This window comes from Garra rufa, chromosome 23, assembly GCF_049309525.1.
Source record: "Garra rufa chromosome 23, GarRuf1.0, whole genome shotgun sequence".
Classification (NCBI taxonomy): domain Eukaryota; kingdom Metazoa; phylum Chordata; class Actinopteri; order Cypriniformes; family Cyprinidae; genus Garra; species Garra rufa.
Window position 1 is genome coordinate 35,206,540 of NC_133383.1, and position 18,530 is coordinate 35,225,069.

The 18,530-nt window shown below is 34.3% G+C and overlaps 1 protein-coding gene across 1 annotated transcript in view; it reads right to left on the reverse strand.

The window, feature by feature from the left end:
* The window catches only part of unc13bb (unc-13 homolog Bb (C. elegans)), an 84,923-nt gene that overhangs the window by 8,504 nt on the left and 57,889 nt on the right, over positions 1–18,530 (reverse strand). The window contains exons 23-33 of the mRNA XM_073829300.1: positions 18,020–18,150; positions 17,846–17,931; positions 17,628–17,754; positions 17,438–17,534; positions 14,440–14,583; positions 13,861–13,938; positions 11,975–12,052; positions 2,576–2,664; positions 1,276–1,422; positions 1,069–1,192; positions 717–767 (exon numbers count right to left, since the gene is read on the reverse strand). Of these exons, the coding sequence (XP_073685401.1) occupies positions 717–767; positions 1,069–1,192; positions 1,276–1,422; positions 2,576–2,664; positions 11,975–12,052; positions 13,861–13,938; positions 14,440–14,583; positions 17,438–17,534; positions 17,628–17,754; positions 17,846–17,931; positions 18,020–18,150 (1,152 nt within the window). The remainder of the gene's footprint in view (positions 1–716; positions 768–1,068; positions 1,193–1,275; positions 1,423–2,575; positions 2,665–11,974; positions 12,053–13,860; positions 13,939–14,439; positions 14,584–17,437; positions 17,535–17,627; positions 17,755–17,845; positions 17,932–18,019; positions 18,151–18,530) is intronic.

Below are 18,530 nucleotides of genomic sequence, written 5' to 3' on the forward strand. Positions count from 1 at the left end.
TGAGGAAACAAATTAGTAAATTCTGTGCATGATTTACTTTTTTTAACAACTAAAAAGGTAATTTAGTTTAAAAAATACATTAAAAAATTATTAAGAGAAAAAGTTTCAATTATGAGAAATAAGGTGGCAATTGTAAGATGTAAAGTCACATTGTTGCATATACAAATCACAATTACAAAAAAAAACTCATGATTAAAGGAAATGAAGTTGCAATTGTGAGATATAAAGATATACTGTGAATTACTTCAGATTAATTAGAAGTCATTAAATACAAGAAATAAAAACTGACAAATAACTGACCATTTTTGTTTTTACTTTTTTTAACACTGAAATAGTCTTCAATAAAACTCCAAATATTTTTGAATGAGCCATTTTTTAATTGGCAAGATGCAAGTTTTGAGTTCTGAAAATATCAGTTTTTCCATTACAATAAACTCATGGTTTTGTTTTTTTTGTAATGGGACTCAATTTTTCATGATCGGACTCCTTTTAACTGTGAAATGATCTGCAGTGCATCAATATCAGAGATTTACAAAAACAATTCTGGTCCGAGGTTTGATAGGATATTCTGTTTACACATCCAAGCACACACTTTTAAGCATGTGATAGTATGGAAACATGTAGATAGCATTTAAATTGAGGCTCTTCATTTGTATTCTCTTGCTGAGCTGGTTTAAAGAGATCATAGTCCGGAATAAACAAGCCTGGAGCAGTACCTTGAGTTTGGAGAGCTGACCCAGTTCTTTAGCGGCTGAAAAGATCATTCCCTGTCAGGAAGAGATAAAAGCGTTACAGCGTTAGAATGAAGGAAGAAATCTTTACATGTAAAACATGGGTTTTACAATGTTAACATATGAACATTAGAAGGTCATTACTTAAAAACACATTCAAGACTTGATGCATTTCTTTACAAAAAAGGTTCCAGGCAAAAGAACAACCACAGAGCCACTGGCTTTTACATTGAAGCCAAATCAAAAATTTTAGGGGCCAATTAATAAAATGCAAAGACAATTTAAGCAGTTTTATCTGGAAAAATGTGTTTAGGATCTCTAGTCATACAGGTCTTACAAAAGTGTCGTTGCCCTGAGGAAGGATGATGGTCTTCTCGAGACTGTTCATCACGATCCTCCACAGCTCCTTCAGCACTCTCTTCAGCACGGTTTTCTCACACACCGAGGCAAACAGCATCAGACTGCTCGCAAAAACACACAAATCAAGACAGGCTTCAGGCATACTCATAACAGTTTCTATACAGGTGAGGAGAGTTTTGCTCACTTTGCATCCAGGAAGTCCATCAGCGGCCGCAGCATGTTATCAGAGTCAGCCTCCACTTGGTTACGGGTGTTGGCGTTCACGGGACCCTTGATCTGGTACAGCAGACTGGCCATCTGACGCATACAGTCATCAATGCGGCTCTGGAAACTACAGAGAAAGATCAGAGTTCAGCATGAAGGAGGAACATGCTAGGCTGAAGTAAAATGGGTTGTGCAAAAGTGTTGAGATTTTAGAGGTAGAGATTTTAATCTTTACTCAACACAGAAATCTTAAAAGGTTAGTTCACTCAAAAATGAAAATTCAGTCATTAATTATTCACCCTCATGTCATTCCAAACCTGTGAGACCTTTGTTCATCTTCAAGATATTTTTGGTGAAATCCAAGAGCTTTCTGACCCTCCATAGACAACAACACAACTTTCAAAGCCCATAAAGGTAATTAAGGACATTGATCAAATAGTCAATGTGACATCAATGGTTCACCCAAAAATTAAAATAAGCCCATTTTTTACTCACCCTCCAGGCATTTAGATGTATATGACTTTCTTCTTTCGGGCGAATCCAATCAGAGTTATATTAAAAATTATCCTGGCACTTCCAAGCTTTAGAATGGCATAATCGGGTGTTTCTCTTCATCAGTCCATAAGTCTAATTTGTGACTTTTTTTTGCTTTGTTCTTTCCACAGCGCGTTTGCGTAGTGTCACTTCTAAACGACGCATATGCATGGACGAAGTCTGTGATAAAAGTGATTATTACATTTTAAATATCGATATTTTTCTTACAAAAATGCATTGATTCGCTACATGAGGCCTTTATTCTCCCCCTGGAGCCATGTGAGACACTTTTTATTATGGATGGATGCACTTTATTGGACTTGTTTAGGACCGATGAAGAGAAACACCCACCCATGCTGTTCTAAAGCTTGCTAATGCCAGGGTAATATATATAAATCCCATTGGATTTGTCTGAAAGACAGAAGTCATATACACCTAGGATGCCTGGAGGGTGAGTAAATAATGGGCTAATTTTTATTTTTGGCTGAACTAAGCCTTTAATTTCATGAAGCTACGAGAACTCTTTTTGCGCTTTATTCAACAATCTCATTTTCGGATTTCATCAAAAACATCTTAATTTTTGTTGTAAAGATGAACAAAGGTTTTCACGGGTTTGGAACGACATGAGGGTGAGTAATCAATGACAGAATTTTAATTTTTTGGGGTGAACTGGCTGATGTTTTAATTGTATAATCTGTACATTTTATGTGATTAACCCATTATGTATATGATGTATTAACACTGACGTGTTTCCAAAGGTGCTGCTCAGCTCATCCAAGACGTTGTTCAGCTTGACTTGGAGATCATTCAGGATGTCACTGGCCTCTGTGTCCAGCTACAGAATGACACACAAACACAGCACTGATTAGTTCAGCTTTTCACAGTTAGTATTTCAACAAATATCACCCGGTGCACAAACACCATCTTTATAACACCAATGTGATGGTATAACAGTTCAGAGGGGGTGAAAAATACCATGGTTTACAGTGATGGGGCAAAAGAGCCTGTAAAATTCATTCAATCCCACTGAAAGGAAGAGGAAAATGACAGAACTGGAATCCTCCACTGTGTAAGGGCTCTGTTTATGAGCTCTCAAACACACACATGTACATATAACCACACAGACTGCGTAACCCACCTGATTACGGCTGACCACCACCTTCAGAAAGAGCAAAGTAAAGGAACGTTTAACTTTTAGGCATTTTACCAATCATAACCCATAAAATTAACCACACTAATGAGAAGGATTGAGGGGAGGGAGGAGCTGTAGCTTTAGTTATTCTGCTATGCTCCAACCTGATCTGATGACGAAAAAGTACCTGTGGGAATGTGAAATATGTACCAATAAGTACATATCACTGCCATTTCCAACAGAAATGAACACTAGATGCACTTGTAATCATTTTGGTAGTACGCAGTTATAGTTCTATATGTTTCGCTTTCCAGATGTAACAAGTTTTTCCTCGGTTGCTCAGCTGACACAAAATTGGATTTAGGATTCAGAATCCTTGGGAACGAATCCAGTGAGATACACAATGAAAGAGCAAAAAGATGAGAAATTGAAAAACAAGCTACAACAGCATGATTGCAATTGCGTTTTTACGTCACATTCGGTTTAGGTGTAGTGCAGATGGTGTGTTATCTTAAAACGTCACAGAGCATTTGAGTTATAGCACCACTCAATGGACATTTCAAGTCAGAACTGTGGTGACTTACAAAACCAACATCACATAAAACGTGCCATATGTACGTTCATCTGTTCCAGGGGAAAAACAAACACTCTTTATCACCAATCAGTGGACATTTCACAATGAATACGTCACAAAACGTACATGGAGGTATTTCGCATCTTGCGTTTTCGTCATGAGATCAGGCTAGTATGCTAGAGAACACTAGTAGTATATAATATCTAAAAAGAAAAAGAAAAGTAGTGTGCACTGCAGAATACTGCTGCCTTCATGTTCAACCAATCATGAACAATAAAAGTTAACGAACAATCTCTCATTCTTTCAGTCAAAACAGATATTTATTTTTCTTGTATTCTGGACCAATAGGAAGGCTGAGATCGCAACCTGGATCTATTAAAAGGATTGATTGAACAGATATTAAATTTAAAAAAAAGAACACAAGAGTGAGAAACAAGTCTGAGTCTCACCTTTTGCTCCCTGTCTGCTTTCTCAGGCTTTTCACAGATATAAAGAAATGTTGTATAATTATGTACCAAGTGCAAATCAAGATGTGCAAATAAACTACATTTAGATTTAACTTCTGGGACAAATTAAACACTTTCTGACTCAAGGTACTCAATACACACCTTGTCCTCTGAGTTGTCCATCTATGGGAAGGGTTGAGGAAAAAAAAAATCTATCAAAATCAGTCTTTACATCTTAATCACTCATATAGAGGTACGGTAAAACAATTACTTTGCTGTATGCTGCCCTCCAAAGGCAAAGCGCAGTAACTACGCATTTGGTCAAAATTGAGTTAAGGCTTAAAATGGACTTTGTGACAACTGTTTTGTCTTGTGGCAAAGTCTTCTGGTTCAATTTTGTCCCAGAGAAACGAGAGTGTTTCAGATAAACAAGAGTGTCAACATGTTTGACAAGCTGGCGTAAAAACTTTAAAGGCATTTTTCTCAGTTTCAGTGTTGGCGTAGTTACTGCACTTTGCCTTTGGAGGGCAGTATGGGGGGGCGACACTGGGGTGATGGTTAAAAGAGTGAAATGTAAAAATATACATATTTTTTTAAACCATTTGTGTTTAACAAAGAAGCCTTTTATTCTCAGACACATTATTTAATCAAAAATACAGTAAAATAATAATATTGTGACGTAATATTACACTCCACTTTTTTTAGAAATAGGCTCATTCTCCAACTCCCCCGAGTTAATAAGTTGAGTTTTACCGTTTTGAAATCCATTCAGCTGTTCTCCTGTTCTGACCAATGACCAATGAGTTTCCATACTTGTCCTATTTAAAGCTTGACTCTTCTGTAGTTATATTGTGTACTAATACCGGCGGAAAATTTAAAGCTGCAATTTTCTAGGCCGATAAGATTAGGAACTACACTTCCATTCCGGCGTAATAATCAAGGAAGTTTGCTGCCGTAACATGGCCGAAGCAGGCGCAGTAATATCACGCAGCACATGTGATAACTAATTTCTGGGAACTAATTACAGGCACTGCGTGATATTACTGCGCCTTACATACTGATGTCTTTACTACCACTTTTGATTAATTTAATGCATCTTTGCTGAATAAAGGTATTATTTAAAAAAAAAAAAAACTAAAAGAAAAAAAATCTTAGTGACCCCAAACTTTTGAACAGTAGTGTGCACTACATAAAAGCTACTATACAGTACTGCTACTATACACCCGGCTGTTATTTATTTGCCCTATTTAGTCTGTACAATGAAGCTGCGGGTTGGAGATTTGTGGAGGGTATGATGTTTTTTCCCCCCTACTGAATGTAATTAATTTCTCTATAAAACAGAGACATAAGATGAAGGTCACAGTGAGCCGGTGTTAAAGGAACTGAGGCACGGATAGGAGTTCACACACAGTTCAGACACGGCTGATCACTGGGACAGTCGTGTGTCTGTGGGCTGTAATGGGGCACTTGGGAGAATGTTGGATTAAAAGGACAATAAAAGATGAAACACAGCCATGAATTCAGGATGGATGTGGATGATCCCAAAAACAAACCTCCTGTAACTCATCCTCCTCATCCTCACTCTCTTCCTGTTGAGGACAGAAGCCAGATCATACAGTCAGACTGAAGCGAATGTGGGCTACCATACAAATACGAGCCTGTTGTTATGTACCAGCTTCCTAAACAGTGTGCTATGGAGATATCTGGCCAACAGATGTCACTGTAGAGTAAACCTGAGATACATTTAAAGGAAAAGTTCACTTCCTGAATGACAATTTACTGATAATTTACTCACCCCCATGTCATCCAAGATGTTCATGTCTTTCTTTCTTCAGTCGAAAAGAAATAAAAGGTTTTTGAGGAGAACTCTACACGATCCCAGCCGAGGAGTAGAGTCTTATCTAGCGAAACAGATCATTATTTATTATTTATTTTTAAGAAAACGACCAATCGTTGCACTAAATTAGACCCTTATTCCTCAGCTGGGATTGTATAGAGCCCTTTGAAGCTGCATTAAAACTGCAATTTGGACCTTTATCCTGCTGATTCTCATTTAAGTCCATTATATGGAGAAAAATCCTGGAATATTTTCCTCAAAAATCTTAATTTCTTTTCGACTGAAGAAAGAAAGACATGAACATCTTGGATGACATGGGGCAAGTAAATTATCAGGAAATTTTCATTCTGGAAGTGTACTTCTATAATTCTGGTCCAATTCTGAGATTGATATCCTGAAACATGGATGTAAAGGTACAAGCTCCTTAAGTTTTCCAGTGTATAAAATAAAAAACCTGATGAGTGTTTGAGGAATATAATTGCATAAGATATTAAGACTTATCAGAAAAAATATATCAAAATATATGAAAAAATTAAATATGATATTATTTGTCTTCATGTTACTTCTCAAGTATACATTTATCAGGTTTTAATAATGTTTCTTTACTTTTTTTTTACTGGAAATCAAAATATTGTTATATTTTTATTATTTTGTAATTAAATTTGATAAATTCATGTTTTATTACTTTTCTTGTTTTAAGCACACATTTGACAAAGGTGACTGAGATATATATAATTAAACATTTTCCAATGGGTTAAAAAAACCTTTACATAAATTTTACATTTTCAATTCACTTGTTTTTACACCTTTTACATTTAACATTTTCCGCTTTCGATTAATTAATTTTAATAATATGCCATTTTAAAATGTTCTTGTTTTTAGGGTGTTTTTTTATGAATGCTGTAGGGATTTATTTATTTTACTGAAAACCAAGAAAAATGTATTTACAATTTTTTCCAGTGCATAAATTATGGAAGCCCGTTTTTAACCACAAAACAAACAAGTTTTTATAAACTCACAATTGTGAGGAATAAAAGTCAGAATTCTGAGATATAAAGTCTGATTTGTGGGATATTAACTCGCAGTTCTGAGAAAAACAGTTACAATTATGAGATATTAACTTGCAATTCTGAGAATAAAGTCACAATTGCGAGATATTAACTCGCAATTTTGAGGAAAAAAGTCACAATTTTGAGACATGAACTCACAATTCTAAGAAAAAAAGTCAACTGTGACAAACTTGCAGTTCTGAGAAAGTCAAATGTGAGATTGTTTCACAATTCTAAAAAAAAAACAGTTCGAGAAAAAGTCACAATTGAAAGATATAAACTTGCAATTCTGACAAATAAGTCACAATTTTGAGATATAAACTCGCAATTTTGAGTAAAAACTCACAATTGTGAGTTATAAACTCACAGTTTGAAAAAAGTAAATTGTGAGATTAACTTGCAATTCTGAGGGGAAAAAGTCACAGTTTTGAGATAGAAACTTGCATTTCTGAGAAAAAAGTCACAATTGTGAGATTAATTCACAATTCTAAAAAAAACCTCACAATTGTGAGTTGTAAACTTGCAGTTCGAGAAAATCACAATTGAAAGATATAAAAAAAATCACAGTTTTGCGATAGAAACTTGCAATTCTGAAAAAGTCAATTGCGAGATATAACCTTGCAATTTCGAGAAAAAAGTCACAATTCTGAGATAGAAACTTGCATTTCTGAGAAAAAAGTCACAATTCTGAGAGAAACTTGCATTTCTGAGAAAAAAGTCACAATTGTGAGATTAATTCACAATTCTAAAAAAACTCACAATTGTGAGTTGTAAACTTGCAGTTCGAGAAAATCACAATTGAAAGATATAAAAAAAAATCACAGTTTTGCGATAGAAACTTGCAATTCTGAAAAAGTCAATTGCGAGATATAACCTTGCAATTTCGAGAAAAAAGTCACAATTCTGAGAGAGAAACTTGCAATTCTGAAAAAGTCAATTTTGAGATATAACCTTGCAATTTCGAGAAAAAAGTCACAATTCTGAGATAGAAACTTGCATTTCTGAGAAAAAAGTCACAATTCTGAGAGAAACTTGCATTTCTGAGAAAAAAGTCACAATTGTGAGATTAATTCACAATTCTAAAAAAACTCACAATTGTGAGTTGTAAACTTGCAGTTCGAGAAAATCACAATTGAAAGATATAAAAAAAAATCACAGTTTTGCGATAGAAACTTGCAATTCTGAAAAAGTCAATTGCGAGATATAACCTTGCAATTTCGAGAAAAAAGTCACAATTCTGAGAGAGAAACTTGCATTTCTGAGAAAAAAGTCACAATTGTGAGATTAATTCACAATTCAAAAAAAAAACTCACAATTGTGAGTTGTAAACTTGCAGTTCGAGAAAATCACAATTGAAAGATATAAAAAAAAAATCACAGTTTTGCGATAGAAACTTGCAATTCTGAAAAAGTCAATTGCGAGATATAACCTTGCAATTTCGAGAAAAAAGTCACAATTCTGAGAGAGAAACTTGCATTTCTGAGAAAAAAGTCACAATTGTGAGATTAATTCACAATTCTAAAAAAAAACCTCACAATTGTGAGTTGTAAACTTGCAGTTCGAGAAAATCACAATTGAAAGATATAAAAAAAAATCACAGTTTTGCGATAGAAACTTGCAATTCTGAAAAAGTCAATTGCGAGATATAACCTTGCAATTTCGAGAAAAAAGTCACAATTCTGAGAGAGAAACTTGCATTTCTGAGAAAAAAGTCACAATTGTGAGATTAATTCACAATTCAAAAAAAAAAACTCACAATTGTGAGTTGTAAACTTGCAGTTCGAGAAAATCACAATTGAAAGATATAAAAAAAAAATCACAGTTTTGCGATAGAAACTTGCAATTCTGAAAAAGTCAATTGCGAGATATAACCTTGCAATTTCGAGAAAAAAGTCACAATTCTGAGAGAGAAACTTGCATTTCTGAGAAAAAAGTCACAATTGTGAGATTAATTCACAATTCTAAAAAAAAACTCACAATTGTGAGTTGTAAACTTGCAGTTCGAGAAAATCACAATTGAAAGATATAAAAAAATCAGTTTTGAGATAGAAACTTGCAATTCTGAAAAAGTCAATTTTGAGATATAACCTTGCAATTTCGAGAAAAAAGTCACAATTCTGAGAGAAACTTGCATTTCTGAGAAAAAAGTCACAATTGTGAGATTAATTCACAATTCTAAAAAAAACTCACAATTGTGAGTTGTAAACTTGCAGTTCGAGAAAATCACAATTGAAAGATATTAAAAAAATCACAGTTTTGCGATAGAAACTTGCAATTCTGAAAAAGTCAATTGCGAGATATAACCTTGCAATTTTGAGAAAAAAAGTCACAATTCTGAGATATTAACTTGCAATTTTGAGAAAAAAATTCACAATTGTGAGATATTTACAACCCCCCAAAAAAAACTCACAGTTGTGAGTTATAAACTCACAATTTTGAGAAAAAAAGTCACCATTTTGAGATTTAACTCGTAACTCTGAGAAAAAAAAAGTAATTGCAAGATACAGAGAGTCCGAAGTCATTGTCTCATGCACAGAAACGCACATAAGATTTCACTAATCCTTTACTAATCAGCCTGAGTCTCAACTAATGCCACAACTCTAGGGGTGTGAACCGACAGTGGTCTTACGGTTCGGTTCGATTACGATTATCATGTCATCGATTCGGTTCAATACAATATCTCGATGCATTGACGATGCACTGCATACTCATTTTTCAATTTTACTTCAGATATATACAATTGTGTTAATAAATACAAACAGTTAGATATATGAGCTGAAACTTTAATCTTACCTTCTCAAAGAAAAACACTTCTTGAATGTATCAAACAAAACTAAAGACTGGGCACAGAAGACAACAGCAACATTTAGAACAAATACGCAAAAGTAAATAACTGGGCTTTGGTTTTGTTGTAGAGTTCCTAATCTTTTCTGAAAAGTGTCAGCGTGAGGGAAGCTTATATCACGGCTCCATTATATTTAACAGTGGCGAAATATATCTTTTGCTATAAAAGCTGCCGCTATAGTCATTTTAAACGTGAAAAACTAAACCGAATACGATTTTAACCGAGATTCTACCGCTCAGATCTTATTTAATTGAAACGAGGGAACGAATAGAGTCCCGCACGAGCCCAGCTTGAGACTCTCAGACCCGAGCCCCATCTTTGTCCGACAGAACAGAGTTTGTGTTGCAGCCATTAACAGAGTTCAGTTTGGATTCTAATGGCAAAGTGGCTAGATTTCGTTTGGTTCCCTTTTTAAGTTAATTTAGAAATATGTTTGGAACATTTTCTGTTTGATAAATTCAAGCTTTTGATTTTTAAAGTAATGACCTAACGACCAAGCTGTCAGCGGCAATGAGATGTTTGATCAATTTAGCCTTCTCAAACCAACATGACTTGCATTAAATAAAATCTATAGACATAAAACACTTGATGCATTTCAGAATATTAATTTAAACATTTAACCTAGATAAATGTGCGCGGTTAGACGCATATCCAGTCGTTTGCGCGGAGTGAAAGCGAAAGCGGGCTTTGCAGCTGCACATTGAAGCGCCAGAGCAATCACTTTCATTTTTTTCTTAATAACAGTGGAAACCTAAAATACACAATTTTTGTTGATAAAGGTAAGAATACATCATTCAAAACTGCAAAAGGTCTACTACTATTAAGTGCACTCACAATATCAACAAAACGTTATATTTGTGTAAAATAGCTAAAGAAAACAGTGCTGAGCCAGATAGACGCGCTCAGTTCGTCTTTTCAACCAAATCAATTATGTTTGTTAGTTCGTTAAATGCACCGCTGTGGAAAGAAAGTGGCGATAATCCTTTCCATCTGAAGACTTACTTTATTCATGTGGAGTACTCCCCTCGTTAGCCCAACCCCCCTTCCCAGAAAATTATACAAGCCCCCCGGGTCGGGTGTTCTGGCACTGGGACTGAGTAACCGGTTATGGCCTATTACTGAACCGATACCGAATCGTCCTTGTCTGCATCGCGATGCATCGTAAAAACGATTAATTTTGACACCCCTACACAACTCACACACGCACACACGCACACGCACACACACACACGCACACGCGCACGCACACGCACACGCGCACGCACGCGCACGCGCACGCGCACACACACACACACACACACAATCTGTCATCCTACTCAAATGAATATAACCAAGCAAGTTCAAAGTCGCCTGATCCATCAGGATTCATGGCATTAGGGTTATAATCAAGCATAAACTATACACTTTACATCAGAAGCAACTACTCTACTCTACATTCAAAACGACTTTTTCTTCTATTCTACGTAAAGGTTTTCACTAGATTGGAGTTTGGGTGAGTAGCCAGAGCTGAGCTGACCTATTTAACACATCTAGCCTACTTGTACCCACCTCGGCATCTTTCACATTTTCCTCGATAACCTGATTAATCACAGAAGAAAGTGTAATAATACATTTCTCTCCACGTGTTTCCTTTAGGAACACACATACTATATAGATATGTGTATTTTGGGACACTACATTTCTGTGTACCCACCTCCTCCTCTTCCTCCTCCTCAGGGTCCACTATAGCATCCAACTTTATTAAAAAAAATAATGTTAAACCTTTGCTTAATATATTTCTAGAATAATGTCATTTATAGGCAATTCAGAACCCTTAGGGTTACAATAATTCATAACACCTCAAAAACTACTCTACTTTTCCTACCAACTAATGAGATCTCAATTCTAGTCATACCCTGGCTTCCTCTGTGGCAATCTGAGAAGGAAAGACAAATGCTGCTTTAATATCAGCCAAAACAATGATGAACGCAATACAAGCTAAGTATAATGAAACTGTCAAAGTAAAAATAACAGCTGTGAAACCGCTTACTAGCACACTTTGTTATTTATATCATTCCTAAATAAACCCACAAGCATCTCGTCGACCTTATAAATGACAACACAGCAACGCCGCATCAAGCCCTTCTGGAGACAACAGGGAGAGTTCTCTTAATATGCTGAGAGAGACTACAGGCCACTGGTGTCCTCTGATGTCCCAGACAAATGAGGAGAGGACAAATGACTTTGCTTAGAGAAGGTCACCTTCCCCTGCTGCTCTCTTACCTGTTTGGCACCCATAGATTCAAACATCTTCTCAAGCTGGACACGCAACTGCTGGACATTATTCATCAAGACGCATGGCTGAGGACACAGAGAAAGACACAGAGAGATTTATTAGAAAAGATGACAAAAAAAAAAAACATTAGCATATGAAAATTTGCTTTAAATGTAATCAGACGCTATTTTAATATGAAGGATGTGGGGGGTGGTGGGGGGGGGGGGGTAAATAAAGTAAAATAGTAAAATAAAATACAATAAAAGAAACTTTAAAAGTAAGCCACTAAAGTTTATTTTAGTATAAAAAGGATGAATAAAAGGAAAAATAAAATTCAATTCAATAAAATTAAAAAAAGCAAAAAAATAAATAAAAAATAAATAAAAAACAAAATGGGAATTATTAAAACAATAAAATAAAAAATAAAATAAAAATCCTGTTCACAAAATGTACTTTACAAGTAAGCCATCAGAGGCTATTTTTCATATGAAAAAAGATTTAAAAAAAAAAATAATAATAATAAATAATAAAAAAGATAACAAAATATTTATAAAAAGAAAAAAACAAACAAACAATAAAATAAAATAAAATAAAATAAAAAATAATAAAAAGTCTGTACATGAAATGTACTTTAAAAGTAAGCCATCAGAGGCTACTTTAATATGAAAAAGAATAAATAAAAGGAAAAATTAAAAACTAATTACATAAAATGTAATAATACTAATAATACAATTAAAATAAAATAAGAAAAATAAAATAAAACAAATTAGAAATAATAAAAACAACAAAATATTTATTAAAAAAAACAATAAAATAAAATAAAATAAAAAATAATAAAAAGTCTGTACATGAAATGTACTTTAAAAGTAAGCCATCAGAGGCTACTTTAATATGAAAAAGAATAAATAAAAGGAAAAATTTAAAACTAATTACATAAAATTTAAAAATACAAATACAATTAAAATAAAATAACAAGAAAAATAAAATAAAACATAAATTAGAAATAATAAAAACAATAAAATATATATAAAAAGAAAAAAAAAAACAACAAACAATAAAAATAAAAAAAATAAAAAACCTGTACATGAAATGTACTTTAAAAGTAAGCCATCAGAGGCTATTTTAATATGAATAAGGATGTGGGAAAATAAAATAAATAGTTAAACAAAATGACAAAAAATTAAATTAAATTAAAATTATATAAATAATAAAAACGATACAATTAAAAAAATAAAAATAAAATAAAATACAAAAATAATACAAATCCTGTAAATTAAATGTACTATAAAAATGTTAAATATGCATAAGGATATGGAAAAATAAAATAAACAAGTAATAACTAAAAAAAACCTGTACACAAAATGCACTTTGAAAGTAAGCAATCAGAGGCAAAAATAATATAAATAATAAATAATATAAATAATAAAAACAATAAAATACAAAAATTAAATAAAATAAAATACAATTTTTTAAATTAAATTAAATAGTTAAAATTACAAAAAATAACCAAAAAATAGAAAAATTGTAATTTAGATTTTTTTTATAGATTTAACAGAATAACCTGAAATATGATTAAACAATACAACTACTAAAATAAATGTAACTAATATAAATATATAAATCAAATATATAATAAAGACATATATTTAATGTTTTATGATATGCATTATAGAGATGTTTTGTTAATAAATATTTATGAATAATATATTCATTAATATGTTTTAAAGAAATTCATAAAAAGGTTTACAATTTAATAACCATGTGATAATGGCTGTTTTTGAATAATTAAAATTAAATTCTTTACAAATGAAAGAACAAAGACAAAGAGAGAAGTATTAGAAAAGATGTCAAACTAACAGAAATGTCAGTATTAACTTCTAGGAGAACAACTTACAATCTTCTCCTTATCACAATAGGATGGGAAGCTCTTCTTCAAAATGGCACTGTACTGCAGCAGAACTTTGTCAATGGTCTGTGAAGACAAAGAAATAAGAACTGAGCTTAACGTTTTTCAAAAGTCAAAATGTCTTGGTAATAGCATTACCAAACAAAGAAGTGGAAAATCAGGCTAACATTTTAGGAAATCTAGCAGAAACTCTCTGAGGCTTATCCGTGCACTCTGCATTTGCTACCATAAAACTGCTGGACATCAGCCCAATGAGCTCTCCACATGCCCGTTAAAAATTCTTAAGGGAGCTATGCATTTCTCTCAGAGAAGCTTGCCAGACTTAATCTGGGGACTGACTGAAGCTTAATGGAAAAGGCTGCATTAAGCATTTCCAATCGATTACAATAGAATCTAATTGTTTCAGACAAATGTTTTTGCTCTGCTGATATTCTTCAATTGCTCCGCACTAAAATGCCCTTTGGGAAAAAGGGGGCCATTCTCTCAAAAATCACAGATAATTCTAGAAACAGAGATAATTCTGACATGAATCTATTTGTAATTGGATTAGGAGAGAAGCTGGTCCACCTTGGCAAATCGGCGGCTGTAGAGGGCCATGACTTTGGGGTCGGGACACTCCAGTTTCTTGATGATCTCAAAGCTCTGGTTGAGTTGGGTGAAGACGTCCACCACTGAACAGGAGAAGAGAGCGTGCTCTGACGTCTGCTGGAACTGTAGAGGAGACAGAAGCATGTTATTTAAAAGCCATTTCAGTTTTGTGTCAGGTCAGGTCAGGTCACCTTTATTTATATAGCACGATTACTGGACAATTTATATGACTAGCTCTCAATAGGTATAAGGGTAACTTCCATGGATTAATTTAACAAAAATGATGTCTCTTACTGAAATTCTTTGTTGAAAGCCTATGAAAGATCTGCGTTATTTCAAAAATCCACATCGTTTTATACATATTTTGGACGGGGGGGGGGGGGGGGGGGGGGCATTATTTCGATGGAATCAAATGGTTGCACTCAGTGAGCTACTGGTGCTACCTGTTGCTGTTTTTACCGCAACACAACTCAGAGAATACAAAACTGATACGATGCCACATTGTGCTGTTTGTGTTGTAATTTTCAGTCGAAGGGCAACAAGAGAAGTGATGCAAGTATTGATAAGAAGAGGATAAAAGAATGGGAAGATGCTTGTGGATGAACAAAACTTACTAAAGACCAGCGTCTTTGTTCTCTCCACTTCAGCCCTAATGCCTTTGAGGCTTTAATAGACCACAGCTACTGAAAAAGCTTACAGGTGGTGATGGATATAAGCATAGGCTTAAACTAATTGCCGTAACATTGATTTTCCCCTCAAGGAGTCTTAATGCCCCTGGATATTGAGTGAAATCCACACTGAGAAACTCCTTCAGCAACTGCAGCATCATGACAAGCATCTGCTAGGGCTGTTCGATTCCTGGTTCCTAAAAATTGATTCATCACTGTTGTTTTCGATTCTTTTTTTTTCTTTTTTTTTGATTGGAAGAACCTAATTTCGCCATGACTGCAGGATATAAAGGTTGTAGAACGTAGCCTTCTCATAATATGAAGCTTTATTTGTTAAAAAAATGACAATAAATTTCTGTAGCTCTGATAAACTGTAATTTTGTCTGCATTGCCTATGAAATTAGTCATAACCCACAGCTCAGCAGTGGCCTCATCTAAATGAGGTTTCATTTGACCATTTGCTTGACGATTCTGAAGTTGGCAGAGAAAACGCGATAGGAGTTTTTCGACCTAACCTAACTGTACTAAACTGGAATACACAGAGTTTAGACAAGATGAGCATTTGAGGTCAAAAAGTAGTATATAGATTGTCAATAAAAAAAGAAAAATCCTGAAATGTCTTCTTAAAAAAACTATTTCTTTACTACTGAAGAAAGAAAGACATGAACATCTTGGATGACTAAGGGGTAAGTACATTATTTAAAAAAAAAAAACATTTCTGGATGTGATCTATCTGAAAGAACCTTTTTGTAATGGAAACTTATCGAAATTCTAATCACTATTAGCAAGCAAGAGGCACAATAATGGGTGCTTCTCAAATGGAAGGCTGCAGCCTCAAACTCAGACGAGCTCAGTACCAACTCATTTTCATTCAGTTTATTTTCTTGATTCATCATTCAGCGACGTTTGATGACGTAGCAGCTGAGATATGCAGCTTTTATAGGATGCAGCCTTCCTTTTGGGAGAAACCCATAGATAAGCTTTGCTGAACTGAAAATAGCTCTGAATGAGGAGTCGATTCCCCTTAAAACCTTTGGAATCGACTCTCGATTCCCAACACCTTGGAATCAATTCTTTCAGGAATCAATTCCCAGACCTACAAAATGCCTCAAAGGCATCAGGGCTGAAGTGGAGAGAACAAAGACGCAGGTCTTTAGGAAGTTTTATTCATCCACAGACATCTTCCCATTCTTTTCTCCTCTTCTCCGCTAGGAAAGCAGTGAAGACTTACATTGCCTCTTTTGCTGCCTTTTGACTGGAAATTACAACCAATGTGGCATCGTATCAGTTTTTTAATTTGTGTTGCGGTATAAAAGCGTCAGATAGCGCCAGTAGCTCACCTCATCAAACAACATTTACATTAAATTAAGCCATACAAGTCTAAATACTCAGTGTTCTCTTTAAGAGAATAGTTTATCCAAAAATAAAAATGTGCTGAAAATGTACTCATGCTCAGGCCTTGCAAGATGTAGATGAGTTTGTTTCTTCTTAAAAACAGATTTGGAGAAATTTACCATTACATCACTTGCTCGCCAATGGATCCTCTGCAGTGAATGGGTGCCATCAAAAAAAAAGTCCAAACAGCTGATAAAAACATCACAATAATCCACAAGTAATACACACCACTCCAGACTATCAATTAATGTCTTGTGAATTGAAAAGATGCGCGTTTATAAGGCATTTTAACTTAAAATATAAACTTATAACCCATAATATTTGTTTAGAACTGTCTGTGCATAATTCTCTCCTGATTCAACCAAGACGACTTGATTACGAATAGAGTCAATGTGCATTTATTTTAGCCAGAAGCAACAGTTTCAAGTAAAAAAAAACATCTTGATGATGTCTTTACAAGACAATCATTTATAGACTGGAGTCGTGTGGATTACTTGTGATGTTTTTATCAGCTGTTTAGCCTCTTATTCTGACGGCACCCATGCACTGCAGAGGCTCCATTGGTGAGCAAGTGAAGTAATGCTAAACTTCTCCAAATCTGTTCAGATTATAAAATCAATTAATCTCCATCCAGGATGGCTGAGAATAAGTAAATAGTTTACAAAACATTGTTGTTTTTTGGTGAACTATTCCTTTAACAAGCAGGAAGAAACTCATTTTTGTGCAATTAACATAACTGCTCTTGAAAAACTTGCAAATAGCAAAACTTTTAAACTGTTAAACAGTTTTGAAGGGCAAAATTGCCCGTTTGTGGGCACAAAAGCATCATAAAGTCCAAAAAACACTTCTGTATGAGAATGTGTGAAACATAACAGGCACTAAATTGGGGAATTGCACTAAAAAAAACATCTTACTCCATCTTTTTTATCCCTCTCCAGGGCTCCATGCATGAACTCCATGGACACATCTTCATTCTCATCCAGCCACTGCAGCACAAACTGCTGGAACCACCTGGAAAAGGCAAGCCATAATGTGAATAGATATTAAAAACACTTTTGCCTTCTGAATGTGTTTGGTAGTTGAGCTGATGAAGAGCTCACTCACGTGGGGTATTCGGGCACAAGTCCCTTGAAGGCTGGCAGATCCTTCACATATTCGTTATACAACCATTTGACCTTGAAGTGCAGGTTCATGTAGTCTGCGCTCTTACACAGCCGGTGTTTTTCATGTTCTGTGGAATAAGAATATGAATATGATCAACATTTGGTGGCTAAACAAAAAGGTCAGAATATACTAAATAAATGGTCCAATTTGTTACTGACCTTCCATGGCATATTTCATATCCTGAGAAAACTGATTCCACATGACCTCCGCACTCAATTTCCCAACATTCAGTTCCTGAGGAAACCTGTTGAGAAACAGGAACAGATATACCCATGATGGCAGAAAAACAGAATTAGAGATGTGTATACATTCAGATTTGTGTGCATACTCACTGGTTTAAGACAGGGGTGTAGGAGTTACGGTCCTCCTCAATGATGGACACTATCAGGGTAATGAGTTTGGGCCAGAAGTCTAAGTTTTTGATGCTTGGGCCCTGATCTTCTGGGGTGCACTCTTCCTTATGCTGGAAAAAAATAAATGAATGAAAACCGAAAGCATGAATCTTTTGCTTGATCCACAGAACAAGAATTAATTACATTTACTCATTAAATTTTTACTATATAATTAAATTCAAATTATTATGAGTTAAATACATATATACCCTTACCTACATTTTAAATAGGTATTTTAAATGATACATATATAAAAATACATATTTTAAAGGTGATGTCTGACATTTTTTAATGTTTAATGTAATCAGTGTTTATATTGTGAAATAAATCTATTAAAAATGTAGAAATAAAATTTGGTTTCATTAATTGTAACAAAGCTGAAATAAAACGAAAGACACATATTAAATGCAAAAAGAAAAAAGAAAAGAAAAAAATGCAAAATGCTGTAATA